General features: G+C 58.7%; 3 protein-coding genes across 6 annotated transcripts; 1 reads left to right on the plus strand and 2 right to left on the minus strand.

Annotated features, from left to right (window-relative positions):
• Positions 1-286: 286 nt before the first annotated feature.
• POLRMT (RNA polymerase mitochondrial) lies at positions 287-13,824 on the minus strand. The gene is made up of 20 exons (XM_041480842.1): positions 13,284-13,824; positions 12,613-12,729; positions 12,202-12,346; positions 10,999-11,185; positions 10,445-10,594; positions 10,163-10,330; positions 9,663-9,833; positions 8,995-9,234; positions 7,981-8,760; positions 7,282-7,404; positions 5,534-5,656; positions 4,485-4,664; positions 4,293-4,379; positions 3,915-4,028; positions 3,296-3,345; positions 2,930-3,028; positions 2,533-2,605; positions 1,988-2,070; positions 1,570-1,649; positions 287-995 (listed from the first exon to the last, which is right to left on the minus strand). The coding sequence occupies exons 1-20, from the start codon at positions 13,711-13,713 to the stop codon at positions 946-948; spliced, it is 3,450 nt and encodes a 1,149-aa protein (XP_041336776.1). The 5' UTR covers positions 13,714-13,824; the 3' UTR covers positions 287-945.
• On the plus strand, positions 13,822-17,541 carry FGF22 (fibroblast growth factor 22). 3 transcript variants are annotated; one of them, XM_041480642.1, is made up of 3 exons: positions 13,822-14,224; positions 17,003-17,106; positions 17,347-17,541. In XM_041480642.1, the coding sequence occupies exons 1-3, from the start codon at positions 13,822-13,824 to the stop codon at positions 17,539-17,541; spliced, it is 702 nt and encodes a 233-aa protein (XP_041336576.1). The 3 variants fall into 3 exon arrangements, with proteins under 3 accessions (XP_041336576.1, XP_041336585.1, XP_041336567.1); XM_041480651.1 differs by having other exon boundaries at positions 17,350-17,541; XM_041480633.1 differs by having other exon boundaries at positions 17,003-17,541.
• On the minus strand, positions 17,365-27,461 carry RNF126 (ring finger protein 126). 2 transcript variants are annotated; one of them, XM_041480670.1, is made up of 9 exons: positions 27,290-27,461; positions 24,598-24,656; positions 23,307-23,370; positions 22,586-22,827; positions 21,974-22,042; positions 21,824-21,893; positions 21,516-21,609; positions 20,953-21,068; positions 17,365-17,566 (listed from the first exon to the last, which is right to left on the minus strand). In XM_041480670.1, exons 1-9 carry the CDS (start codon positions 27,362-27,364, stop codon positions 17,534-17,536), a joined length of 822 nt encoding a protein of 273 aa, XP_041336604.1. In that variant the 5' UTR covers positions 27,365-27,461; the 3' UTR covers positions 17,365-17,533. The 2 variants fall into 2 exon arrangements, with proteins under 2 accessions (XP_041336604.1, XP_041336598.1); XM_041480664.1 differs by lacking the exon at positions 17,365-17,566 and adding an exon at positions 20,317-20,728 and having other exon boundaries at positions 27,290-27,458.
• Positions 27,462-27,930: the final 469 nt, after the last annotated feature.

Consider the following 27,930-nt stretch of genomic DNA (forward strand, 5'->3'; position numbering starts at 1 on the left):
TCCAGCACCAGCCTGGTGGAGAGGAGGTCTGGGAAGCCACAGTCCAGTGAGAAGGGGAGGCTCCTGGCTGGAAAAGCTGCAGTTGGTCCCTGTGAGAGTCCAGTTCCTGCTGTAGCTGCACTGGCACAATTCCATGTTTCTGCTACAAAAGCATTTTCAGAATGTCACACCCTGTGCCCAATCAGCCAGCAGAACAGAGCCAGACTGGAAGGCAGCAATCCCACCTCCCCGTGCCCCTGGCAAAGACAGGGGTCAGGCAAAGATTTCAGAGGACACAGGTCCCATCTTGTATGTCAAAAAACATTTTATTTACAATATTATACATGTTGACCCCCAAGTTAGTGGTTTTTCCTCCCTGAGCCCCAGTGAGCAACAGCAAAACTCATCCCTGGAAAAGAGAGTGAAGAGCAGAGGCTGTGCTATGGAGAGTGAGGACAGTGCCCAGAGCTGGAGCAGAGCACAGAGCAGCACCTGCCCTGTGGCCAAGAGCAGGGCTGGGGCTCCTCCTGTGGCCAGGTCAGTTGCCTGCCCCTCCAAGTCTGAGCCCTGCTGGCAAGACAGGGAAGGAGAAGGACAGCACCTGAGGACAGGCAACAGCCAGGCAAAGGACAGTGCTCACAGCACTGGGGTGAGGGCTGAGGGGAGCCACCCTGGCTCCTGCCACCCCTTTGCCCCCAGCCCAGAGCTGCAGCCTTCTGCAGGGCTTGGTGGCCTCTCCCCATGCTGGGACAGTAGTGACAGCAAACAGTGCAGAGCCCCTGTCCCCCACCAGCTGCTCCAGCAGAGTCTCAGTTTGCCCCAGCACCTCAGAGTGAGGCAGGGCTCTCGCTAGGCTGGATGCTGCACCTTCTTCCCCATGAGATGTAGAGCAGAAGAGCATTGCAGGCCTGTGCCCACCATGGCTGGAAGTTCAGAGGTATCCCAGGGCCCGGTGGGCTGCCAGGCTCAGCTGAAGAAATATGTGGAATCCATCACTTGCTTCAGGTTGAATTCACCTGAGGGGAGCAAAGGAGAGGTCAGAGGAGAGCAAGGTGGGGATGGACAGGGGGACGGAATTGGCTTCAGTGCATGAAGGATCCCTGCCCCTGGACTGTGCCGCCCATGGAGCCACTCCACACAGAGGTCAGGCAGAGCCAGATGGCCTGGCAGACACAGGGCTGAGGGATTAGAAGGAGTTAAACTAATTGTCTTAATCCCATTGCATGTATATCATCTAGATCCTGGCAATTACCGTGCCGAGGCCCTCGCTCCCATCTCCGAGCAAATGCTCATGGTTGGAAACAGATGGGAGCAGAACAGAGCAGGATGGGAAGAGCTGGGTCAGCCTGGGGGAAATCCCAGGGACTCAGCCAGGATGGCAGGGAGCACTCACAGGAATGCTCCAGGGGAATGTGGACATGCTGGACTGCTCTGCCCCATGGCTCTGCAGTCCAGCATAGGAGAGGAAACCTGATCCAAGGAGACAGTTCTGGCTTTTTGCCTTCTGGTGGTTTTGGGGGCCACTCCATCTCATTCCCCTTGTCTCCAAAATGCTCCTGAGCTCTGCATGTTCCTGTCCCATGCTCCTACCTGTCTTGGGAACATTCGACAGCTGCTCCATCAGCCTCTTCTGCCAGTGGGCTATGGGCTCTGTGCTGGAGCTGGATGAACTAGAAGGAAGCAAATAAACACAGGTTATCTGGAACCTTCTCTGCTCCCCAGTGCAGCTCCTGACAACAGGATTCAGCTCATCCAAAACAGAGTGAGAGCAGGAGCCCAGCCCCAGCAGCCCAGGGCAGGCCCTAAGGCTGCCAAACCCTCCCCTGGTTCTGCAGCAAGAGGGTGCAGAGCCCTGAGTTTTTACACAGCTGTTGAAGGTGATTTGGGTGTCAGGCAAGAAGGAAGGACAGCTTCCCCACAGAGCAACCCCCACGCAGGTGACACAACCTGCGAGCACCTGGACATGACCTCTGGGAGGTGGGGGGAAAATCCAACAGGTCAGGAATACCTGCAATACTTCTCCAGCATGAACTCAGACAGATCCTGCAGAATCTTCTCACTGTGCAGAGCCACGAACTGCTGCCGACACACCTGACCCAGGGAGACAACAGTGAGGTGCAGCTTAGCAGGTGCTTTCCATCCTTCCCCCAGTGACAGGTCAGGTGAGAGGCAGGGAAAGCAGCAGGAGTGGGAAGGGGGGCTGCCAGACAAGGGTGAAGGGAATCAGCCTGCGGAGGTGTGAAGCAGAGGTTGACCCTCATTAGCACAAAAGCCCTTGGGAAGGACCCAGGGCAGGGCAGGGCAGGGGCACTGGCTGCCAGGGCTGTGTTTAGTGCCTGTTTCCACAGATTCTCCCCACGCACTCCCTGCAGAGTGGGAGGAGAAGGGGCACCAGGAAATCAGCTGTGACCGCCAGCCAACATCCCAGGTTCACCTCACCCGGGTGAATCAATCAGCCTATGGAGCAAAGCCCAGGGGGGCGAGGCCTGGCATGGGCCCAGAGCACAGATCAGCAAGATCTTGCTCCCAAGGGAGCCAGGAGGACACTTTTACCTGGTTCATGACATCCACGGTGAGCGCGTGAGTCCAGTAGCAATCGTGCACTGAGACGAAGGTCAGGCCCTTCCTGGGAGGAGGCAGAGGTGCCATGAAGCAGTGCTGAGACCCCTCTGTGATGGACCCACCCCACGAAGAACCTCTGGCTGGGACACGAGCAGGGACCACACAAGAGGGGACTCCCTGCACAGCAGCTTTTCAGAGGGAGGTGGCCAATCCCAGGATCTCCCTGTCCCTGTCCCTGCTGCCTCCTCTCCTTCTCTGCCAGGAACCCCAAATGCCCACCCACCAGGGACTCCTCAGTCCTCTGAGGTGCCTTTCCCCAGCAATGCTCTCCCAGGAGACTCCTGAGCCACAGAAGAGCCAGGTGAGAGCCCAGCTGCTCATTCCCTACCTGAGGCAGTGCAGTGCTGTGAGCATCATGTGTGTGGAGTCCAGAGAGTGGATGAAATTGGGGGGAAAGGCATTCTTCTGCTTCACAGTGTCAGGTTTCCTGCAGGACAAAGCAGGGCACAGAGGAGCTGGGACATTTCAGGGCCAAAGATGACAGCACTGACACAGAGACAGTGACACCCCAGCCTGGGGGTGAGGGGGCTGCCCTGAAGGGCTCCAAGGCCCTGCTGCTCTGTCCAGCTTCTGCAGCTCAGGGTATAACAGGAGCTCTGGCACTCCTTGACAGCTTCCCTGATAGGAAGGCCTCGTCCCCAGAGCACAGCTGGGGCCAGCAGGGGTGCAGTGCAGGCCATGGTTTTGTACTTACTGGGTGCTGTTGGAGGTTTTCACACTCAAGCGCTGCATGCCACAATTCAGCTGTGGGGAGAGAGGGGACCAGCTGTCACCCTGCACTGCCTGGCAGCACCGTGGGCTGGGCACTGCCCCACTCCTCTGGAGAGGGGTCTGTGCCTTTCCAGTGTCCCAGCACCACAGCAGCTACCACTGCCCAGTGACACTTTACCCAGCTCCTCTCCTGAGGGTGCTGGCAGGCATCTGAACCCCTTCACCCTCTCAGGGTGAATTGGACCGGGAAGGGCTGCTGGAGCCGGGCTGGGGGGCTGTGAGTCAGCACAGCAGCACGTGGGAGGTGACAGCACTGAGACTGAGTCACACGAGCCCTGAGGAGGCTCTCAGAGCGGGGAACGGCCCGTGCCCCAGCTGCCTGAGTGGGATGGAGCCACAGAGCTTCCTCACCAGCTCACCCACACACTCCAGGCTCTGCAGGAAGCCATGAGGCTGGAGGATGTGCCTGCACTCAGGGATCCTACCTGCTCTGCAGGCTCACCCACCAGTGATGCCAACCTGCCGGACCCTAGCCTGTCTTTTCCCTGCTCCCACCATGGCACAGGGAGGCTGGGCCATGAGACCTGCCACTGGACACTCACCACAGTGGACCTGGAGCGATAGTAGGGCTGGATGATGGGCAGCCCCAGCGGTGTGACCCACTCCACCGTCCGGCCAGACTGGGCGATGAGCTTGGCGCTCTCTGTCAGCCAGTTCTTCAGAAGAGGGGAGGAAGCAGCTGGAGTTAGTGTGGAGCTGGGAGACCACATCCCCTCCCAGCACAGGCCAACCTCACTCCTGCCACAGAACTCCCCGGTGCTTACTGGGGGGTTTGGCACAATCCCACACCTCTGGGCTGGGGCAGGATGATCCTCTCTGGGCCAGGAGACCCATCTCTCCCCAGAGAGCATCCCCGTGTCTATGCATGAATGGACCAGGGAAGAAGAAAAAGTGGAGGTAAAGGGCAACAGGCTCCTTACCTGGATATCTCGAGTCGCTGAGAACATCTCCTTGATGCTGTTGAACACCTGCTTCACCAGATAATGAGATGCTTCCCACAAGTACTCCTGGCACAGACCAGAGGCAGAGCCAGGGTCATACAAAGGGACAGCCAAAGCCAGAGAGGAAAGTGACAGGACCCAGGGAAGGGGAGGGACACACAGGAGTGCTACCTCGGGGAACTCATCGATCTCCTTGAGGCGTTTCTCTATCTGCAGGCGGCCGCCGTAGCGCGTGACCCCGTACACCACCGTCATCACCGTCTGCTTCACCACCTTGCGGCTGATGAAGCCCTGCAGCACCTGGGCAATCTTCAACCCCCGCTCAGCATCCTTCTTCCGGAACTCCTCCACCTGAGCAGAGTGCCTCTGAGTCAGGGCTGGCATGAGCCACGCTGGCTGGAGCCCCCTGCGTGGCCTGTGGGACCCTCCCAGCTGTGCACTGCCTGGTCAAGCTCCCATCAGATCCCTGCAGCCCATTTTCACCACCCTGGATAACAGAAGGCACCTGCTGAAGGGTTCCAGCATGGATAAGCGTGCCTGCAGAGCCTTCTCTGCTGCCTTGGAACTGTCCATTGGCAAACGGGTGGTGCCAGCTGGGACAAGGATACAGCTCAACTGTGGCTCAGAGCTTGGGTTCTGCTGCCTCTGCCCCCCAGTGATAACTGAGCAAGCCCTGCAGCCCCATGAACTCTTCCTGCTCTCTGGTGTGATGCTGGCTGGAGAAAACCTGCTGAGACCCTCATGGGAGATGCAGGGTCCAATGCCAGCTGAATGAGCCTCTCAGCACTCTCCCAGTGGCAAATTTCCCAGTGCCAAAGAAACCAAAGACTCTGTAGCAGGACCAAGGCTGAATCTCTACCCACTCCCTCCAACTCAGCTCAAGGAAGAAAAATCTCATAACCCATGGGTCAGCCAGCTGTGACCAAGGGATAAGGAGCATCCCTTGCTCTCTTCCACCTCTCCAGCCTAGTCCTCCCAGGCTTCATTCAGGACAAGTGAGGACAGCAGGAATCCCAGGGGCTTTTTCACAGCCACCTCCATGAGGACAGATCTCAAGTCAGATCCACTTGGGGAACAGACAGTCCCTGTCTGCCCAGCTCATGCCTCCCCAGCCCTCTGCACACTCATCCCCACCTTTCTCCTTGGTAGGTGTCACCCTGTGCACGCCAAGAGGAGGAGGCAGGTCCAAAAGGACCCCGTGTGTCCCCACAGTGCCTCACCTGCTGAGCCACTGCACTGTAGACATCCTGAGGGAGCCCACAGGGCACCAGGTTGACGGAGGCAGCGCCGCTGAGATCCCGGCCGAGCGCTGCATAGTGCTGCAGCCCATTGCAGGAGCCATCCTGCAGGAACAGCACGAGGGAAACAAGGAGTTAGTGTGTGGACAGAGCTCTGCTCATCCACCCCCTCCCCATGCACAGGTACCCTGGGCTCAGGTGGTCATTATTTCCCCTTCCCACTCTTCAGAGCAGTGACCACCTCCCAGCAGTGACCATCTGCCTTCTGGCCAGGTCTCCTGCCCGAGTCCATCCCTGACTACTGTGACCTGGGAGGTTTAAAATCAGAAACCTCACATCACCACCTCTGTGGGTTTCCAAAGACATCACCGCTCTATGGAAACGCTGAAAACCAGAAAATTGGGAAACACTGAATATATCTGGGATGCTAAAAGAAGCCCCAAGAGCCAGCAGTCAAAACAACCTCAGCAGTGGGATCAGAGGCAGGAAAAGGCAGGCCAAGCCAGAGATCCCTCAGGAAGCCCCAGGTGGCTCTGCAGCTCCAACCAGCTGCACCACCAGCAGATGAAAACATCCCTCAGACAGAAACCAGCTCCCACCCAGATTTCCCAAAGCTGCATCAGAGGCACAGTGAGCCTCTGCCACAGCAGCTGCCCCTGCAGCCCCCTGGTACCAAAAGCAGCTTGGGTGAGACAGACAGGACCTGAATGATGGCACAGGAAGATCTTGGTTCTCCCCAGACTGCACTGGCAGTGACGTTTCTCACAGATGTGCTGCTGTTCCTGGCCCCCTGTGCTCAGGATCTCCCTGGTCACAGGGAGCCACAGATACCCCAGGACTGTCAGGTTCCTCAGGCAGGGCCCCCTTTCTCCTGCACCCTCTTCCCACTCCCTGCAGTGCAGTAAGGCAGCACCAGGATCTGATGGCTCTGTTAATTGAGTACTGATGACTCAGGCTGAACGAGACTCTGGTACCCTCCAGAAGAAGTCCTTGCTGATATTTCATTAGCTGCACCCTCCACACACCCCCAGCTGCTCTCTTGACCTTTTGTTGTCATCAAAATACCAGACCTGACTGTCTCATGTATATTCCAGGCTATCACTACTGGCAGAAAAACTGCTGCCCTCCCCACTCAGTCATGGCCACTTGATCTCCTCATAAGAGGAAGGAGTAGCCACCCCTATCAGCCCTGTCCCTGTGCAGCCAGGGAGGACAGTGCCACCAGGGCACCTGGTGACAGGCCACTAAAGGTGGGGACAACCACCTCTGTCCCCGTGCCCTTCCTCAGAGTTCCAGACCTGCCATATTGGCTCTTGCAGAGCTGCTTGGCTTCAGCCTCGGAGCAGGAGTGGAGCAAAGGCCTCCAAAGCACAGCTCCAAGCACTCCAGAGAGCCAGGTGTCGCCGTGCTGGGCCAAATTCCAGTCCTGATCCTGTGGTTGCAGAAGGTGACACTGGCCTGGCTCTCACCCTGTGGCAGCTGCCAGTGAGCTCCCAGCTGGGCTCTGCTTGAGCCAAGGCAAACGAGGCAGCCTTGGTTGTACCAGCTCATGGATGGCTGCAGGCAGCAACAAATCACCAGAGTTCTCATGCCAAAATGCCCAACACTGCATTTCCATTCCTAAGAAAAGCCAGCCAGGTGAAGCAGGGATTGCAGAGCTGGAGACCTGGATGCTCCTTTCCTGCCCTGCTGAGCCTCACACGGACTGTGAGGATCTGCCAGGCTCCTACCTGGTGAACTGGGAAGTGAGAGATGTAAGCTGCTGGATCTGGGGACCTTGAGGCTTTGGCGATTTCCATACAGCATGCCAAGGCTTGCCAGGGCTCATCAGTGTCCATCCACCACTTCCTGCCCTGGAAAAGAGAAAGCCCAGGCTGGTGGGAGTGGGCAGTGCTCCTGTGCCCCTCAAATCACAGACAGGGGCTCCTGAGCACCTGGGATACACTGGGCACAGCACCTCCCCCCACCATGCTTCCACTTCCCTAGTCTTCAGACAGGAATGGGTTATTTAGGAATCTCTGCATTGCCTTCTTGTTGCCCTGATTTTTTAAGTTTTTCCAAGCCTTCTGATGTTTACATTCGTGTAATGAACTTTCTCACATACTTTATGTAAATAACTTATTGTTTTGCACTCTTTTATAGAAGAAGAGAAATTTGATGGACTGTTAAGTTGGTCCAGTGTCATTGGAGAGGTGGCACTGTCACCCTCCAATCTACTGTCACTTTTAGAAATCTATAAATATTGGAGTCAGAAATTAAAACCACCTTTTTTACCTCGAGAAAGCAGCGTGTCTGCACCATGTTATTTCGTGTCCTATAGCGACACGTTCTCCCTTTTTACCTCTCAAAAGTGTGTCTTTCAAAATGGTTTTGTTACAAAATCTATTCTGATTTCTGTCTTATTTCACTTCCCAGAAGCTCCCACGTACTGTCAGTGGGTGGTCAGCCGAGTCCAGGATGTCCTCCATGATTTCATTGGCATACTCCAGCCGCTCCTGCAAGGCGTTCTTCTTCTTCAGCCCCGTCAGGTTGATGAGGTGGATCTTCAGCCAGTCAAGTCCCTTGGGCCCCAGAGGCCTCCCCTCTGCAAACAGCAGGATGGCCCTGGTGACATCATTCCCCAGGTGGTTGAAATAGGGTGGGCATGGGTAAGTCCTGCCACGGAAGTCCATGTTGTGAGGGAACCAGAACACCTTGTCCCTGACGTAGTTGGCGATGGAGAGCTTGTAGAGCGCGTCCATGCGCAGGCTGTGCATCTCCGCAGCCTTCTTCTTGCACAGGAACACCTCGTGCTTGAAGGTCTTGCTCCAGGTGGAGGAATTGCCAGGAGGAGTGGGAGGCTTGGGAGCCTCAGAGAGGGGTGGTGGGATGTCCAGCTTCTCGTCCCCTTTGTCATTGAAGATGGAGATGATAATATCCAGCACGGGCTGGTTGATCTTCCAGGCACAGTTGCCCAGCTGGTTCAGGGCATCCAGCACGGGGTGGAGGTTCACCAGGGGACACTGCTCCAGGAGCAGCTGGTGGTAGGTGGTCTCATCCATGAAACGCATCAGTTTGGTGTCGTTGAGGACAAAGGCACCGAAACTGGGGGAGGTCCAGGGCACCGGGGGGCACAGCATGGGCATGGCAGAGGAGTTGAAGGTCAGCATGGTCTCTGCAGCGTTTGACACAAGCTGGGAGAAGATGGGATGGGGCCTTATCAGCCCAACCTGGAGAAGAGGATCAGCAGCAGAGGATTAGGGCTGGAGTGTGGAAGAGCCTGTGGTCAGTCAGCCATTCCACAGGGATCATGCCAAGTAAGGAGAGCACCCACACAGAATCAAGGGTTCCTCAAAGCATCCCCGAGCAGGAATGGCAGCAAGGACAGAAAAGGGCCTTGCAAGGGTCTGATTTTGAGGAAGGAGTATCCTGCACGGCCCTAGAGCCCCCAGGATGAGGCTTACCTGCCAGTTACTGTAGAAGGAGTAGACGTGGTAGAGGACAGGGATAGGCTTGGACTCCAGGCGACGACTGAGGATGTTCCTGGGCACCTTCACAGCCTTCACCAGGAGCTCCAGCATGTGCATGCCCAGGCGCATGAGGAGCACACACGGCCAGCTGCAGGTCGTCAAGTTCAGGGAAGGCCCAAAGCCTGCTTCTGCCACCAGCTTCTCCCAGTATTCCCGTGGCAAGTAGTGTTTAGGCTGGGAGGTGGAGGGAGAAAATGGAGTCAGCTGGAGGGGCTTTGCTGGATGGGATCAATCTACCTGGGATGTGGCTTTGAGAAGGACTCTCCTATCTTTGTGTCCCCAGAGGTCCTCCCTGATAGGGGTGTTTGGGAAAGGAGGGCTGAGCAGGTTGGGCTGAGCCTAAAAGTGAGAATGGGAACAGTGGCACTGCAAAGTCCTTCCTCTTGACACACCCCAGTGCTGACAACCCCGTCCCCACATTATCCTGCCCCTACTGCAGACCTGCCTGCCCCTATGAGCACCCAGCTCCGAGAACAACCTGCTCACCTGGTCCTTGAGGTGCCCAGGGCAGTGGCACTGACCCCTTTCTCCCCTCTCGTCCTCTCCTGGCCTGCAAAGCCCAGAGTTTCCTGCATGGGACTCCTGGCTGCAAAGGCTCCTACCTGGCTGTCCTTTGCCAGCAGCTGGATGTAGTTCTCATAGATCTTCTGCACCTTCTCCAGCTGGCCGCTGCGCAGCTTCCTCTGGATGATGTACCTGTCATAGACCTTGGTACCCAGCTCCCTGGCCAGGACTGCCAGGGACTCACCTTGTGGAGACAGATCATTGAGGATCTGGGAAAAGGGAAGGCAAAGAGGGTCTTAGGAAGGAGGAACAGAGAGACACAGCAGAGAGACAGAGCAGGAGTTAAAACTGCGGTGCAAGGAGCACAGAAAGATGCTGATTTCCATGATACTGAACAGATGGTGAGGAAGGAAAAACAACCAGGACAGAGCATGGATTTCTCTGGCTGCTCTACAGAGGGAGCAGACAGCCTGCAGCTATTAACTTGGTAAACCTCTTAGGAAATTCCAATTCTGCTCAAGTGGGACATCAGTGCTCTGTGACACCCCCGTGGCTGATAGTCCAGCCCCACTCCTGGGAGGGTAGAGCAGGCTCCTACCTGCAGCATGATGTCCACATACTCCTCATCTGGCAGCAGACACAGGTAGGGGTAGAGGATGCTGTACTTGGACAGCCTTTTGGGCCTGGCCATGCTGCGCTTGGAATTCTGCAGGGCCTGGAGGATGGCATCGTGCCACTGGGAGCGGAGGGTGCCCAGCAGCTCCCGCTGCATGGAAAAGGAAGGAAGAGAGCTGGTTAGCATGAGCTGCCCTCTCTTTAGCTCATGGACCCTCAGCTCTCACCCACAGGTCCTGAGGGCTGCCCCAGACCCGGGCTTTACCGCTTTGATGGCCTGTGGGGTCAGGGGCTTGGCTGCCTCCACTGACTCGATGGTCACGGTGTTCTTCAGCTCCATCTCCAGCTGCTGCTGGAAGCGCTCCTGCAGCTCCTTCTCAGAGAAATCCACCTTGGGGTATGACCCCATCATCTCCTGCAATGGCAGAGAGGCAGTCAGTGCCTAAAGTAGGAGGAGAAGCCATGCTCATTCTCCCAGCTTCCCTGCAAGAGGCTTGTGGTACAATTCTGGGCTGAAAGCACCTTGCTGGGATCTCTGGGCCCAGAGGTCTCTGGCAGACAAACCCCAAAGGCTGCTCTGCTCCTGTGGTATGGCCAAGCACCTGCCCAAGCACCCCCTCCCATGCATGGAGGCCATCTCCAGCCCTCTGCTTTGCTGCTCCCCTGTAAGGCTGTCAGTAATGTCATTCATTTGATGATTTGTGTGGGCTATTGGGCAGACATCAGGTTAAAAGGTTCTTTCTTGCTAGCCCTCCCCTGGGCTGTACCTAAGAACACCACCAGGCCAGCTTCAACACCTCCCTGAGTGCTGTGGCTTACTCTGGAATAGAAGTCCTGGAGCAGAGAAGACTTGCAGATCTTGGGGCTGGGTGGAGGAGGCAGCTGGTAGTTGGGCTGGACAGTCCTGATGGCCCACAGCACCATCTCCTTCTCATCTTCCTCAAACAGGCACTTTTGGAAGAGCTCATCCACATGGAAGCCACTGCTGTTCAGCTTCTGCAGGTATCTGAGGAGGTGCAGACAGGACAGGCTCAGTCTTCCACAAGGACCTGAGCAGTTGTGCAGGAGCTGCTGGGGCAGGAGCTGCCTCAGCACAGCCTGTCCCACAAGGTCACCCCCCGCCTCAGGTTACAGGGATCAGGTGTCCATCCCTCAGCCTGCACTGCTGCAGAGCTTCCTGGGCAGAGAGGCCACTGCAGGACCCAGCTGCCCACAGGCAGCCCCACAGCCTGTGCTGCACTGACACAGCTCCACACCAGCACAGTCACTGCCAGCCCCCTCAGAGTGTCAGCTGAGTGGAGACATTCCCCTGAAGGCATCTAGAACTCATCAGCAGCCAAAGGACAGAGAGACCAGTGATACATCCCTGAGGTACAGCACTAGCGCATCAGAAGCTTTCTCCATCCTCTGGAGAGGAGCTGGCTGTGCCTCCAGCCCCAGGCACTGCCCTTAGGCCCAGCCTGTGGGATCTTCCAGGGCTCTTTCAGCTGCTCCCTTCAGCATTGACACTTTCCTGTCCATTATGCTCCATGAAATCTACCTCAATCTCCTGACCAAGCTCGTCTGGAGAGCCCTGCAGGAACCAGCTATGTGACTGAGCCCACCAAAATGGGCAAACTCCACAGAAGTGCCATAAAAACAAACAGAAGCCAAACCATTCCCACCAGGTAGCAACAGAGGGGCCAGAAGGAGTGAGATTCCTGGGATGGGTGTGGAACCAAGGAGTCCCTGACTGGAGAGGGCCTCTCCCAGCCCAGCTCTGGGGGGAACAGTGCCTGTTCTCACCTCCCACATCTCCCCTCCCTGCACAATCTCAGACAAACTCCCCAGCAGCTGGGGGTGGCAGGGAGGGTGCTCTGCCCACCCCAAAATCTGGCCATGAGAAGTGGCTCAGAGCATCCAGGTGGGCACACAGGAGGGTCAGCTCTTCCTGACCCCAACCCACTGCATCCCCCAGCTCACCAAGCACAGCATGTGGAGCTGCTGCTCCCAAGGCTCAGCAGCACCTGAGGCAGGTGTTACCTCAAGATGGCTTTGGGAGGTGACTGGTTCCGGCCCATGCACTGCAGAGCCACGGCGTAGGAGTCCAGGTTGGGCTGGAGGCCAGAAGCCTCCAGGATGGAAAACAATCGGTCACACAAGAGTTCCATCTCTCCTTGGAGCCCCGCTCCAAAACAGAGACACCAACCTCTGTCTGTCTGAGATCTACCTGCAAGCTGGGGCCCACCCCAGCATCCCAGGAACCCACCCCAGCAACCCAGGAATCCACCCCAGCATCCCAGCAACCCACCCCAGCATCCCAGCAACCCACCCCAGCATCTCAGGAACCCACCCCAGCATCCCAGGAACCCACCCCAGCATCCCAGCAACCCAGCAGTGTCACTGCCAGGGACAAAGCAACAGCCCAGGCTGGTCTGCCTGCTGTCTGCTCACTGCATCTCTCCCAGCACTCACCTTCCAGCAGCTCTGTCCTCTCACAGGGGCCATTTCTGTTTGCCTTCTCCTTGGTGCTGGCAGAGGAGTAGCTCCTGAAGATTCTCCACGGAATCCCTGCCGTGAACGCAGAGGTGTTGGGGTCAGAGGAAGCTCCACACCCTCAAGCACTCCGTGCCCCACTCTGCCCCATGGCCCCAGCTGGACACAGCATGGACAGAGTGAGAGAGGGATGTTTCTCAGCAGCAGCACAGGAGGGCAGGAGGGACAGGGCCACCCCTCACCCCCCGGAACCAGAGGCTCAGAGGGAACACGACCCCAGGGACACCACAAACCCCAGCGCTGTCAACGGGGCGGCAGCACCCCGAGACCCCCAGAGCAGGCGGGCACTATCCCCCAGCTGGGACACGACCCAGAGCTCCCGAATCAGCCCTCTAGAGAGTAACAACATCCCGGCACTTCCACAGCCCCGACTCTACCCCTGGGGCGCTCACGATGCAAAAAGACCCTCCCATCTTCCAGGTGTATCCCGGAGAACCCTCAGGATCGTGGGACGTCCCGGCCCAGCTCCGCCCGCACGCTCGGGCCGTGTCCCGGTCTCCTCGTGTCCCCGCCGGTCCCTGAATGCCCCCCGGTGCCCCCGTGTCCCCCCGGTGCCCGTTCGCGCTCACCGGGCCCCCTCAGCCCGCCCGGGCCCCTCAGCACCGCCCGCAGCCTCAGCAGCGACATCCCCGGGCCACGCGCGCCGCGCGCAGCCGCGCATGCGCCGCCCCGCCACGGGGCACGCCGGGAGCGCGAGTCCCGCCGCGCCGAACTACAGCTCCCATGGTGCAGCGCGGCCGCGCTCCGCTCCCCCTGGCGGCCGTGGCGGCCCCGACGGGGTGGGTCGGAGCCCGGGACACGGCGGAGGGTCCGGGCGGTGGCGGAGCCCGGGGAACACGGGAGCCCGGCTGACCCGCGCCTCTCCGGCCCGAGCTCGGCGCGTCTCGGGTCGGGCCACAGACGGACACCACCGTCCCCAGGTGCTGGGCCACAGCAGCCCCGCGCCCTGCGCCTCTCCCCGCGCTCTGTGCCCGCGGCGCTCGTCCCTTGCCCGCCCATCGCGGCTGACGGCGGATACCGGAGTGTGCCGTCCCCAACCGGGCGCCCCGCGATCGTAGGCGAGTAACCGGGACCGGTGACCCGGGGCAGCCGTCGGGGCGCGGATTTATGAATGGGAGGCACCGCCCCAGCCCCCGCCCCGCCCATTCGTCGCCACCGCCCCGCCCCGGGCCGCCCATCCCCGGCAGCTCGCGCCGTCGGGGCCGGTCGCCGGTCGCCGCCGTGGCCATGGCCCATCGCCCGTCGCCCGCCTGTCGCCCGCCGCCCGCCGCCATGAGGCGCGGGGGCCCCGCCGCCATCGCCGCCTGCCTCGCCGGGGCACTCGCCGTGCTGGCGGGGCCGGGACCGGGACCGGGCAGTGCCACCGGGACCGGCCGGCGGCCCCCCCGCAGCTACGGGCACCTGGAGGGCGACGTGCGCTGGCGGCGGCTCTTCTCCGCCACCCGCTTCTTCCTGCGCATCGACGGCAGCGGCGGCGTGGAGGGAACGCGCTGGAGGGAGCGGCCGGGCAGTGAGTGGGGACGGGACCGGGGACCGGGACCGGGACGGGACAGGGAGAGCCGGGATCTGAGGCCGCCCCCGCCCACGGCGGGCGAGAGCGCGATCGCACCGGCTGCCGGGGCTGCGGCGGAGGCGGGCGCTGCCGGGGCCGGACCGGGGCGGAGGCTGGACGGAGGCGCCTCGGGTCGGCGAGGGGAGCCCTCCATGCCCGGCCCGGAGAGAGCCCGCGGCTCTTCCCTCTGGGGAAATCTCAGCCAAAGTGCCCGGTCCTCCGGGGGCGCGGGAGCGGCCGGTCCCCCCTGTCCCCGCTGTCCCCCGGCGCTCCGGGAGCGCAACCGGCGCCGGCTGCCCTCGCCCCCGTCACTGCACTGCGGGAGCCGTGAGAGGGGCGCGGACACCGGCGGGCACTGCCGGGGCACCCGGCGTTGCTTTCGCAGCGGCTGGGGTGTCCTAGGGGGTCTCTCGGGGGTCCTTTGTTCCATCTCCTCCTGCCAGTTCACGATGCCTCCCTGCCCTGCCTTCCCCATGGACTGGGAGGATCTGATCATTCCCCCACTAAAACACTGGGGGGGAAAAGGCTGAAGAGGAGGAGGGGGGATGTAGGAAGCTTTGCGGTGATGCTAGTCCCAGAATGGGGCAGCTGTCCGATGTGGGACAGCAGAACATCCCTGTCAGAGAGGACCATGGAGCTGCCACTGCCTGCAGAGCAGCTTGGGACTCAAGACAGGTGGGTGGGCAGAGGGACAGAGTCCCCAAGGACGTGGCAGTCCCTGTATGGCTTCAGCAAGAGTCAGGGCTGCAAGTGCCCAGGTATCAGCTGCCCATCGGGGTGCAGGGTCCCAGCCCCTGGGACATGGATGGGGGCACCAGGCTGGCAGGACAAGGACAGGGATCATGGGGGCCTTGGGAAAGGGGGATGCCTGAGCATCCCTCAGGTGCCCTGACAAGGTGTAGGGGTTTGGGGCAGGAGGGCTGCAGGACCCCCAGCCCAAGTCCTGGTCCAGCAGAGGCTGCCCTATCTCCTGGTCAGCACAGGACGTCTCCCAGCAGCCACAGGACACGGGAGCCAAGCCCAGCCCAGGGAACCCTCCTGTGGTGTCGGAGGCTGTCGGGAGTCCCGACCAGGCACACTGCCAGCACAAAGCACCCCAACACGTTCCCTCGATGGTGTGGCCATGGGACCTGGCAGGCAGAGCAGCTCCGGGCTGTACATGAGGCTCACTCTGCTTATCTGCGTGCGCCTGGGCTGGGCGCGGGCTCTGCTCCACAGCCCTCGCAGAAGCTGCTGGACCAGCCCCACTGGCAGCTCTAGGGTGGCAGGGGATCTTCCAGGGACTCCCCCACCTCAAGCCCTGCTCTGCCCCACCTCCTCGAGACCCCTCTGGGGCTGAGTGTGACTGGGAGCACTGGGAGCTGGCTCTGACCAGGTACTGGCCAGGCACCTGCAAACAAAGAGCAGCAGAGCCGGCCAGAGCACTGGGAACAGAAGGGGGTTATTTTTAGAAAAGCACAAGTCCTTATAAATAGCAGCAGCTTCAGACAGTGATCAAGTGGGATGGATTCACAGGCGTTTGCTCAGCCCTTCCCCTCCACAGCCCTCATCAGTGCCTTCCCGTGGCAGCACTGAAGCAGCTGGGCTGAAAATCCCGGGGGAGCCGAACGCTCGGGAGCCCTCACGCTGCCCCAGTGCTGCATCCACCCTGCCCTCCCAGCCTCCCGCAGGCAGGTGATGCCCAGGGAACGCCAGCAACGCCGGGAGATTGATGAAAGCCCTTCCCTAGGGGCTGCAGCCCCCATGCTGTGTGTGCCACCAGCCAAAGCCGTTGTGTGTCCTCCCACCCTGTCCAGCCCCTGCAGTGGTGCCCAGTGGCCGATCCTGCTGTGGCTCCAGCCCTTCCTGCTGCCCTGCCCACACTGCTCTCACTGCACATTCCTTCTCCCCTTCCCACCGTGCCGTGTGCCTGGCGGGCGGGCAGCGGCACTCCGGGCTGGCCGGCGTGAGGCAGTGCAGGAATCCAGGGGCCCCGATGATGCTCTGGGTGTTTCCCCGTGCCAGAGCCGCTGGTCTGACCACATGCCTTTCCCATTAGCGGCCGAGCCGGAGCTCGGCGGTCGGGGCACACGCACGCCAGCCCAGCTGTGGCTTCACAGCCCGGCTGCAGCCGCCCCCCGGGCTCATCCTCATGTCCTGCTGTGCTCCTCCACCCGCCAGCCCACAGTGCTTGGCACACGGCTGCTTGTCCTCGTTTGTGCCACTAGGAAACCCGGCATCCACAGACGGCACTGTCCTGGCATGTTCCTGCCCCTGCAGAGCTCTGTCCGTGTGCCTTCGTCCACCAAAACTGCCAGCTGCCACCCCCATGCACACTTGGCCCTTTCAAGAGCCACGGCAGCCTCAGTGCCCTGCGTGTGCCCGGGCCGGGCACTGCGGGAGGCGGGTCAGGGCCCCGGGGCACCGCTGGGGATGGATGAACGGGCAGAGCTGCCAATGAGGGGAGGACACACGTGCCATGTGCTTGGCATCCCTCCCGCACAGCCCCGCTTCTGGGAAGTGGCTGGACCCTGGGGAGGAGAGGAGTAAAGATCAAACCTTCCTTGGATCAGAGGTTCCTCCTCCCACTCCCAGCTTGGGCTGCAGCCCTTGTTCCTCTGGCTGCTCTGCCTCTGGATGAAGATCAGCAGCTCCCTCCCTGTAGAAGGACACTGGCCGCAGAGCCAGCAGGGGCAGGGCCCCTCGGGGAGGTCTCCCGTCCCTCCCTGGCTCATGCCGCGCCTCCCTGTCCCGCAGGCATCGTTGAGATCCGGTCGGTGCGTGTCGGCGTCGTGGCCATCCGGGCGGTGCACACCGGCTTCTACCTGGCCATGAACAAGCGGGGGAGGCTCTACGGGTCGGTAGGTCGGACGCTGCCTCCTGGGAGGGACTGCACCAGAGTCAGAGGCTCAGGGCAGAGTTGGAACAGGGTCCTGCTTTCCCGTGCCCTGACCTGCTCCCCCGCAGGGGACTGCACCCACCAAGCCCCTCTGCCCCTTGGGGACCAGAGAGGAGCCAGGGTCCTGCCCTGCCCCACTCTTGGGGTCCGAGGGGCTCCAGCTGAGCGTAGCCACCCCTCACTCCCTTCCCTCTCCTGCCAGAAGGAGTTCAGCCCCAACTGCAAGTTCACGGAGCGCATCGAAGAGAACGGCTACAACACCTACGCGTCGCTGCGCTGGCGGCACCGCGGCCGCCCCATGTTCCTCTCGCTCAATAGCAAGGGCAGGCCACAGCGAGGGGGCAGGACACGCCGGCAGCACCTCTCCACACACTTCCTCCCCATGCTCGTCAGCTGAACGCCGTGGGCAGATCCAGACGGTCCTGTAGGAAGAAAAAAAAAACAAACAAAAAAAATGTTATTTTATTTATGTACATATCTATTTTTTGCTATTTATTGCTCTATTTTTAATGCACGGCAGAGGAGGGATGTGGAAGGCAGATGCTCCAGACTCAGCCGTGCGGGGCTGTGGCTCTCCCACTGTTTCCAAATTTGCCCTAAACCAGGACACCCCGGCACAGAGCCGGTGTGGTGCAGCTGGGGAACACGACTGGAGCAGGGGCCAGGATCTGCTAATGGCATCTCTGCAGGGCTGGGATGTACCAGCAGGTTGTCTGTGTCCGAGCTTCCGTGGCAATTAAAGCTGTGTTCATGGTATGGAACAGGAGCAGGTCTTGGAGCTTTGATGGTGAACTTGGCTTGGATGGGAGGGATTGGTTCCCGTGTGGTTGTGGCTGCAGCCACCAGTGTCATTGCTGCCACTGGCAGGGAGCCCAGCTGGTCCTTTGCCACATCCAGCTTTTCATTGACCCCCACCCACCCTGCAGGAAAACAGCCACGGTGGTTCGGTGGCACAAAGGAGGGAGCAGGAGGAGCAGGAGCCAGCCCAGATCCTCAGGCAGACAGCTCCAGGGCTGTCCCTGGCCACAGCCAGTGCCAGTCAGTCCTTCAGCCTAGCTCTGCATCCCCAACAAAAACACAGCTGGGACAGTGGACAGCGGTGAGGACCAGCCCCTCACCTGGAGGGCAGCATGGCCAGGAATAGCACCTGCGCCTCAGCGTCCTGGCCAGGGTACATCCCTGCACCACCTCACACCTGCCTTGGCCAGGCCCAGCATCCCGGTCACTGTCACGTCAGACAGAGCAATGGCCCCAGCAAAAACCACCAAACTCGTTCCATTTCTGACCCAACCAGCTCCAAATGAGTCTGAGAGAGAACAGCCACTGTATTAACCATGTGGTGACTGTGGTGAGCCCCTGCCAGGTGGGCAGCAGCTGCCATGCACCCACCTTGGACTTTGCTCAGCCCACTTGAAACCGATCTGAGCACTGCTCACACATGAGAAATCATCCCCAAGCACCTGGGGGAGCCAGGACGCCCCTGTCACAGCTGAAACACAGTGGGACAGGAAAGGTTTTTCCAGGTCTCTTTTTTTGGTGACTAAACAGCAAAGCCTTTCCTCGGTGTCGGGTCAGCCGATGGACACGTGCAGGTTCAGCTGGGACCTTCTTGCTGCCACCCACCTCAGCAGCCCAGGCTTCTGGCTCAACCCCTGGCAGAGGATGAGCCATTAACCCCGACACACCAGTCCCGAGATAAACCCTCCTGTGAGATGAAAGGCGCCGCCACACTGCCCGGCCAAGCCGAGGAAGAAAAACAGTCCGGGCAAGTCACTCCCTGCCAGCCCCTGGCCCTGGCACAGCTGGTGACACTTTCTCCAACAAACCAACTTCTTGCGTTCTGAAACGACTCAAGAAAGACCAAACCATCCTTCCCCCTCCTAAAGGAGGTTCATCTCTTCTCAGGAAGCTCATGGAAGGGCCAGGTCCTGGGGTGATGCTGCTTTAGAAGACACCTGAGCTCTGCTGGAGCCACCACCTTCCCCAGCAGCCCCAAAAGCCAAGGGAGAGGCAGGGAACCCCCCAAACTGCCAAACCCTCCACCCACTTCCCCGGCAGCTCCCATGGGGGCAGGTTCTCCCTTGTCTGCTCTGGCCTCTGCCACAGAGCAGTCCCAACATGTGGTACCATCACGGACCCCCAGCCCTCTAGGAAATCTCCTGACCACCTCAAGTGCCTGTGAGGGGAAGGGGTTCCCAGTGAGGGATGGTGAGAGCTTCTCCTCTCATGCCTCAGGGCCCAGGAAGCAGGGACATGGCAGGGAGTCACTGCCTGCTCTGGTGACATTCTTGTCATTCTCCGAGCTCCAGCTCTGTCACAGAAACTGAGTCACAAACATACCTGGATATTTTTCTCTCTCTCCTTGTTTTAATCAGCTCTATTTTAAGTAGCTTTGCAATACATTTTTTTTTTTTCTCCAAAATGTTGTTTTCCTGGTAATTACTCGGTCACAATGAGATTTGCTGGTCCTGGTTCTGCTGCACACCCAGTCCTGTGTCGGCCCAGCAGAACAGCCTGCCCCAGCTGCGAGGGGGGCAGGACTGTAAGGGGAAGAAGGTGTAAAAAATAGAAAACACCAGGCGAGGATGATTCCAGCTGCGATCCTTGGCTACCTGTGCAGTGATCCACAGGCTGGCAGTGGCTCCCACCGGAACTCCCGGCACGCAGGAGGGCTCAGAGAGGCCCAGCCTGCCCGGGGAAGGCAGGACAGCTTGGTGGCCTCAGAGCTTACCCTGTAGCTTTCCTCAAATCATGCATAATGGCTCGCAGAGCTGAAATGTCCATTTATTGACAACAGTAATAATTTAAGATTATAAAAACCCCTTTCAGTGTTGAGTATCAGCGGGCGAGGTTATAAAGAGAAATAAAAGGGACTCGAGGTGGGACAGGGAAGGATCCCAGGGTCTACTTGAGACTTCCTGTTTCAGTGACAGCTATTGGTCCTCCCCAGATGGTGATCCTGGGGGGAGGCAGCATCCTTATACTTCCATTTTAGACGTCAATCTCCAAAGCAGAAAAGATAGTATCCAAGGGGAGGAGGAGCAAAAGAAATAAAAGAAAGGGATCTCAAATTCAAACCCATACAAACAACCTTTCCATTCGGGATTCAACCACTCGCTCAGCACCTCGGGGTTCCCAGCCGGGGAGCGCAGCAGCCTCGCACTGCAATGGGTAAAGTCCACGCAAAGAGGATGTTTTTATTGACAGACAGAGCTCTTTCCCCCCTTTTTCATCACAGAACTTGAGGCTTCTCATCTCTGAAGGACCCAGAGGCTCCGTGTCTTCAGAAATCAAAAGGAAATTCTGGGGGCACCGCTCCTGCCTCGTCCCCTCCCCTCGCTCTGCTCTGGAAGCCCCTTTGGCTGCTCGCGGTGGCCAGGGAGGGAGGGGGAACAGTGGAAGGGCCCCAGGGACAGAGGGTGCGTTAAGATTCATGAGTTGTTCGATGAGTTTTCATTACTTGGCGAGCTGGAGGAAGAGGAGGAGGAGGAGGATGACGAGAAGTTCATCCCTGTGAGTCCTGGGGGGTTTGTGGCAGTGTTTTGTCCACTTAAACTTTTCCGGCAGACGGGACACGTGTCATGCTTTGGGGAGCAGACAAAAAACAAAACAAGAAATATGGGAAACGGGATTAGAAACACAACAGGGGAGCAGCACTCGAGGAATGGGCTGGGATGACACTCCATCCTCTGACCACAGGCTGCTGGTGCTCAGGCCTCATCATGGAGGTAGGAAAATATTTACAGAGGGGAGCAGGACCAGACAAAGCCCCCAGTGCTGCACGCCCCAGGCACTGCCCTGCACTCACCTGCTCCAGCCACGGGACGATGCAGCCGTCGTGGAAGAGGTGATTGCACGGTAACTGCCGCACGTTCTCCCCGACTGTGTAGTCTTCCTTACACACAGGGCACTCCAACCCGGAATCTGCACGGCACAGGGAAAGCCAAGCCCAGCTGAGCAAAGGAGGAGAGAACGACACGCAAAGCCCCCGACTCAGGACTCATCATCCCTCTCCCCTTCCCTGCCACTGCTCCATCCCTGTCAGGAGGAAAGCTTGGTGCTCTGCAGTCCCCACACCATCACCCCACCTCCCCCTGCCCAGGGTATGCCTCATCCTTCCCTTCCCTTTTGCTTTTCCATCTCTATCCACACTGAACTTCTCACAGCCTCCCCAGGGCAAATCTGTCCAGTCTACACTGCTCTTTTTTTGTGTGAGTATAACAGAGCCCCTTCAGCTCTCTGCCCATTTTGAAATGTTTTATGCCTCAAAGGTACAAACAGACAAAATTCAAGTCCCAAGAAAACATTACAGAGAGCTTCCAGTGAGCACCCTGTGCTCACTATGCTCAACTCCATGGAGCAGACACATACCTACGTGCTCCTGTGTGATCTGTATGGTGGGGAGGGCCTGGATCTTCTCTTTGTCCGCTGGTGGCGGTCCAGTGTTTTCAAACTGATTCAGTAACTGGAAAAACAACCAGCCAGGCAGGCAGAAGAGAGAGGTGAGCTCAGCAGCACACAGAATCCACTCATTTCCTGAGCCAGGGCACCTGGACCCTGCACTGTGGATCCTTTCCCATTTCAGTCCCCCAGCCACTCATTCCCTGCACCCCCACAGGTGCTGCCCCTCCTGCAGCACTGCACAGGAGGATGGAGACTGCAGTGAACCCCACTTTTACCTGTGTGATAATCGCATCCAGGCCATTGGCACCCCAGGCGTAGTCCATCGGATTTGAGTGCAGGACTCCCCTGAAGAGCAAGGACAAGTGAGTTCATCCTGGAGCACCAACGAGACACTGTCAGAGAGAGCAGTACATCCTCCAACTCACCAAGGGCCCAGGCCTAGGTTCGGAATTGTGGTCGGTGCAATAATGCCATTGACCAGCTGCTGGATAATTCTGAAAGACAAGAAAACCAGGATTGTGTAAGAATTAAAGTTTGCTGGCTCCCAGCCCAGCACCCCAGCATGGAGGGAGAGGCTGAGTAAGCTGAATACTGTCACATTGTTGGGGGCAATTAAAAATACCCTACAGCAATTGCAATGGCAGCTTAGGGAGTGATCAGTCACTGATAAAGTTTCAGTATTTGATTCATAAGGGGACAATTCCTGACATGATGAAGAATGGCTCCCAGGATGCACTTACACAAACACCGTCTGGTGTTCTCTTCTGTTTCTCCTCATGGCAAGTACAACATTTTTGCAACACCTGGCAATGACCAGGGAATATTTTCCCACTACAGGACAAACACCCAAGCACAATCCATGTCACCACCCAGCTCCAACAACCCCAACAGACCCCAAAAGCAGGAGCTGCCAACAGGCTCAGCCGGGACACAGATGACACCCACGGCAGTGCTGGAGATCTTTGGGATGCTGCTCCCATAAGCCAGGAGAAAAGGTGAGAAAAGGCTCCCTCCTGAGGCGCCAGAGTGGTTCTCACCCTTCCAGCGTGGGGACGCCCTCGTGCCTGCCCGAGGCTCGGCGCGCGGCCAGGCGGGCGCGGGGCTGCCGGGCGCCGTAGCGGTGCCGGGACTGGTGCTCGCGCTCCCGCCGGTTCTCCGAGTCCCGGTTGTCTTCCGGCTGCACGTTGGACCCGAAGGGAAATTCAAAGCTGTCGTCAAAGAAGCCGAAAGCAAACTGGCCATAGCCCGGGGGCAAGGTGAACAAGTGCTGATCCACGTTCTGGAGGGAATGCAGAGAACAGACTGTGACAAGAGGAGGAACAGCCCTCGGCTCCCACGGAGTCCCAGGAGCTGCCTGGGGTGACACTGGGACCAGCACCCTCGGCAGCAGCTCAGTGAGGAACAGACACTGGAATTGCACACAAAGGCAGAAATAATCACAGTTCCCTGGTTTCTGTTTGGTGTGTCACTGCTGCTTCCGAGCTGAGGCTACTGCATAGCAACACACCCAAATCCTGCTCTCCAAATCCTGCTGAGCCCCCTCACGACGGGAATCAGCTATGAGTGATGGTCCTGTGTAACACACACAGCAAAAATATGGTATGTGGAGATTTCAGCAGGAGCAGCATGTGGAGGATATTAATTCCTCCTTTCCAAATTCTGTCATGATCTGGGAAACTTTTAAACAATGCACTATTGGAAAACACTCAATCCAACAGCAAAGCAGAAGGTGTTAGAAGAGAGAAAGGACTTGCTCACCTCAAAAGGATGCCTGCTCTGATCAGTGGCTGATGTGGAGGAGCTGGTCTCATTGTCAGCATTCCTATGGAGAATGAAAAGCACTGGTAATCTTCTCACAGCGGCTTCCAAGGCTTTTCTGCCCCACTCCCATCCCAGGCAGCTCAACAGAACCTGGTCCTCCCTCAGCTGCTGATTTTCTGATTGCCTAGATCAATTTTCCCTCCCCCTTTTTACCCTACCCTATTAGATCTCACAGGCTACAGAGAAGTGCCTGAACCGTGATGTCAAGCAAGGATTTGCCCCACAATCCATCTCAAACACACCAGCTAATCCTCCGGAGCACCAGGAAGACTTAAGGCACAAATGCTGCTCACTGTGACCCCAAGACACAGAAGTCTAATCTTGAATCAAAGAACTTCTCTACTGCAGAAGCATGTAACCCAACGGCTCAGGATATTGGGAAAACTCTAACTGTTGTCAGACTTCTGCTTTCAGAGCTGCAGGAACATTTCCTGTTCAGAAGCAAGCTTTGCATTCATGGTAACAAAACTGCTGAGATTCAGCAACTGTGTGACTCTGCCAAGGTCACAGGGAATCACCAAAACAGTCAGGATCAGCCAGGACAGATTTTCTGGCTCCAGGGCTGGTGATCAAACCAAACATTACCTGCTCAGTGCAGAAGCCCCAGGCTATGCACCACAACCAGCAGGGAGCAACACCCATTGCCCCTGGCCCCTGCACAGGCCTGTCCTGGAGCTGGTCAGAGCTGGGGCCCCACAAACACAACTGAAACATTTGAAGACATTCCTGCTGCTCCTGCCACCAGCGGCAGCAGAGCAGCACAGAAACACAGACCTCACTGCTCCAGGGCAGAGTCCAAAGTCTCAGCCACAACATTTTGCTGTTCATTTCCAACACAGTCACTACTTAGACTGAGCTGTCCGTGCAGTCACCATTCCCAGATCCCTCTCTCTGGGGTTATCTCTGCCCTGATGACTCAGATCAGGTCAGAGCCACCACACAGCATGGGGAAAGCCTCCCTACCACTTTTTGTGTTTGTTTGAAATCAAACCATTCCTGCCCCATCCCTCAGCAGAGACACTGGGCACTCAGCACTGCCGTGGCAGATTGGCCTGTGGATGCAAACTCTGCCAACAAAGCAGTATTCCCAAAGTGAGGAAAGATGAGCTAAAGCTGGGGCACAAGCAATAGAAACGGTGCATTTTATATCAAACATTGCCTTTGAACTAGGAAGAGAGTAAAGCAACCTGGGCTCACTGGAGCACCAGCCCCTGGGGCAGCACATTACCTCGGCTCCTCAGGAAGCTCTTCAATAAAACCAGACTCACACCGTGGGCAGATGTAGTCCTGCAGGAGAAGACACAGCAGGTGAGAGAAGGAGGTGGTACCTCAGAGCTGCAGGGTCCTGCAGTCTGCCATCCCCAGCACATGCCATGGTCCCAGAGCCAGAGAGACCCCAAACCCCAACATCTCCTTTCCTGAGCTCAGCCTAAGCCTGTGGGAGCTCAGCTTAAAAATGATGAGGGTGATGCTGATTAATCCCCAGTACAGACACAGCACTAGGTACCTGCTGATTAAGTTCCAGTGAAGTGAAAGTGAAACCCCCAAGGCTTCCTGAGCAGCAGCCCTCAAACTTTGGCCCAGCTGTGTGTTTTGAGGGGCAGAACACAATGCAGGAATGGCAGCAGGGACTCAGCAAGGTCCTGGTGCTCAGGGAGGCTGAATGGTCCCTGTCACTAACACAGCCTGGGGTTCACAGCACACAGGGACACTCTGGGTTGTTGTGCAGCCAGGACCTCACACTCCCACACCCAGAGCTCACTACAGAGACCTGTCACCACCCCAGTCCCCGGGCACTGAGTGTGCCAGGACAGGCTGAGTGTGCAGCCCCTGTGGCAGCCACCTCCCCACAATTCCTGGAGTTAGTGAAGAGTTTATCCTCTACAACCTGTCCTGGCAGAGCAGCCCAGATCACTGGAGACCCTGAAAAGGAAATGTTTCACTTCCCAGTGCAGCACAGAGCCAATCCCATCCCCTGCCCCACGGCGGGCACACACCACCCCAAATCCCTGTGCTGGCAGAGCTGGGCTCAGCACAGAAGGCATTTAAGAGCTTCTAAAAACAATGCCACTTCCTTTTGCTGCTGTGTTGAATTGGCACAGCCCTGAGCCAGACTGAGGGATTCCCCCAAGGAGCTGAGTTGCTGATAAGGCCCTTGGGGTCGCTCCTCTGGCCCCTACAGCCGACCCTGATAAGGCCCCAGGGAAGGAGCAGAGCTTGGAGCCCCTGCACGTGTCCCATCTGCCCAGGGAGATACAGGAGCTCTGAGCTCAGGAGCAGACTGGGAGAGGTGGCTGCTCCCTCTCCTACACAGCACTGCCCGTCTGCTGCTGTGGAACAACCATCTCTGTACCACTGACACCAGGTCTGAGCTCAGGGTCGCGAGCTCAGGGTCTCCTGTGTGAGCACAGGGGACTGTAGCCCATGAAACCCCCTGCCCATGAAACCCCCTCTGTGCTGCTTCCCACCACACGTGGCATGGGGGTGAGTGACCGTGGCCTGAGCACACTGCCCCAGGGAGCTCTGTGTGTTCTGTGTGTGTTGTGTGTGTCTGTGTGCTCACAGGCAGCTCCCAGCACAGGGATCAGCACATTCCTCTGCAGCTGGAACAGCACAAATGTCAAAGTTTGTTGTTTCTGGGGCTGTTTGAATCCCTCCTTTGGCAGCGCTGGTTACTGCACCTGCAGATGGTGAATGAAACCTGAGGGAACCCCAAAACAAGCTGATGAACTCACAGACCTGAGCCCCCAAACACAGAACCCGCTCCCTGCCTGGCCCAGCCTGGCAGTGAGGGCCCAGCTGGCACAGCCAGGAGTGCCCAGCCAAGTGCACACAAGCAGATGTGAGCACAGCCCAGCACGGGCTGTTTGAACAGAAATAAAGAACAGATTTCCTGGGTTACCTCCCGGCTCCTGCCCACAGCCCACGTGTGCCCAGCTCAGTGAGTTTGCCCTCACTCTTACACACGAGCTGGGAGCTCCAGCATGGCCCACCCTGGCCCAAACGAGAGGGCAAAAGGACAAATCACACGTCACAAAGCAGCCACCCCGACAGGGACAGCTCTGCTTATCCTCAGAGACTTTTCAAGTAGAGTGCCAGCACCCAGCAATGACTTTTGGGACCTGGTGCTGTGAAAAGTGTCAGGATAAAGAGACCAGCAGCACTCTCCAAATCACATTTAACATCTCAGGAAGCCAAGCAGGGCGACAACTGATCCACCAGATCCTCCCTAACAGCCCGCACTCCTTTTCCACCCACACCAGGACAAGCTCCACACACACACACACCGGATTTTGGTGTGTGATTCAAACACCTGCCCAGGTGCCTACACAGCACTTCTACCCACGTCCTGCCGTGCCCCTCCCTGCGCCCCAGCCGCCCCCTCCGCGGGGCTTTTGTCGTGTTCATGAAACCCCCCTAAAAAACCACCGAGAAACCCCCACCGCCCCGCGCCGCTCCACCGGCCCCGGATGGGCTCAGGCTGATCGGGCTGGGGGTGTCACAGCTGGGCCCGGGGGCTGCTGCCGGACGGACTCCCGGCCCAGCCCGGCTCCCCGCGGGGCAGCCGGAGTGCTCGAACCGCCGCGGGCCCCCCATGCGGGCGGAACGGGGCCGAGGGCCCCTCCCGCAGCGCCGCCCCCGCCGCGGCTCGCCCAGCTGCTGCCCCTCGGCCAGGCTGGCCCGTTCCTCCCGCAGAGCCTCTCCCCTGCTCGCCGCAGCCCCGTTCCCTCGCTACGGACACCTCCCCGAGCCCCGGTGGCACGGGTGGAGCCCCACACGGCAGCCCCCGCCTCCCGGCCGCTCAGGCCCCCTGGGCCCCTCAGGCCTCGCCCCCACGTGCCCGCCCCCTACGGGGCCCCCGCCCGGCCCTGTCCGCGCTTCCGGCCCTCCCCGGCGGCCCTCCCCGGTCCCCCGCTCACGGGCAGGCGCGGGGCGATCTCGGCCGAGCAGCAGTGGCAGAAGAACCGGCCCGGCTGCGGCGACGCCTCCGCCATCTTCCCTACCCGCCGGCCCCGCCCCCCGCGCGCGCCGCGGCGCCGACGGCGGCCGAGGGGGGACAGGGGACAGCGAGTGGCGGAAACGCGGAGGTGGAAAAGGGCAGAGGGGGCGTGGTTAATAAGGGGGCGTAGTTAATTATATCAAGCGAGTGGGCGTGACTTGGCCATATAAGGCGATGGGGCGTGGCCGGGAAAGCGGCGGGATTGGATTCCCGATTCCGGGAACTCCCCTGCATTCTGGGAACCCCCCAATTCTGGGAACCCCCCCAATCCTTCCTACACCCCCTCCTCCCCGGGCTCCTGATCCCTCTCTCAGCCCCACCGGACCCCCCAGCTTTAAAATAAAGCTGGCTTATTGATTTAATTTTTAAAAGAAGTGGGAAAAATGAGTTGGGGAGAGGGGGAGTCCCCCGAAAGGAGGAAAAAGGGAGTGAAAATCCCAGTGAGAATCCGGGGAGCTGCTTCAAGATGCAATAGCCCCAGAGGAACTGCAATGTTCTGTTTTGGCAGAACACTTTCAGGCTGGGTGTTTCTCCCAGACTTTTGCCCCTTGGGTGTTGGGG

Source organism: Pyrgilauda ruficollis, unplaced genomic scaffold (genome assembly GCF_017590135.1).
Source record: "Pyrgilauda ruficollis isolate IOZ18807 unplaced genomic scaffold, ASM1759013v1 scaffold115, whole genome shotgun sequence".
Taxonomy (NCBI): domain Eukaryota; kingdom Metazoa; phylum Chordata; class Aves; order Passeriformes; family Passeridae; genus Pyrgilauda; species Pyrgilauda ruficollis.

Excerpts from the sequence above, each read along its gene's own strand:
- POLRMT (XM_041480842.1), bottom strand. The coding sequence starts at position 13,713 with ATGGGCGGGCAAGGGACGAGCGCCGCGGGCACAGAGCGCGGGGAGAGG. Across the intron at positions 9,235-9,662 it reads TGCTGGCAAAGGACAGCCAG|CCTAAACACTACTTGCCACG; the intron begins GTAGGAGCCTTT and ends TCCACCTCCCAG. Across the intron at positions 4,665-5,533 it reads ACAGTGCAGTGGCTCAGCAG|GTGGAGGAGTTCCGGAAGAA; the intron begins GTGAGGCACTGT and ends CACTCTGCTCAG.
- FGF22 (XM_041480633.1), top strand. The coding sequence starts at position 13,822 with ATGAATGGGAGGCACCGCCCCAGCCCCCGCCCCGCCCATTCGTCGCCA. Across the intron at positions 14,225-17,002 it reads CTGGAGGGAGCGGCCGGGCA|GCATCGTTGAGATCCGGTCG; the intron begins GTGAGTGGGGAC and ends CCTGTCCCGCAG.
- RNF126 (XM_041480664.1), bottom strand. The coding sequence starts at position 27,364 with ATGGCGGAGGCGTCGCCGCAGCCGGGCCGGTTCTTCTGCCACTGCTGC. Across the intron at positions 22,043-22,585 it reads GGCGTCCCCACGCTGGAAGG|AATTATCCAGCAGCTGGTCA; the intron begins GTGAGAACCACT and ends CTTGTCTTTCAG. Across the intron at positions 21,894-21,973 it reads AACCTAGGCCTGGGCCCTTG|GGGAGTCCTGCACTCAAATC; the intron begins GTGAGTTGGAGG and ends CTTGCTCTTCAG.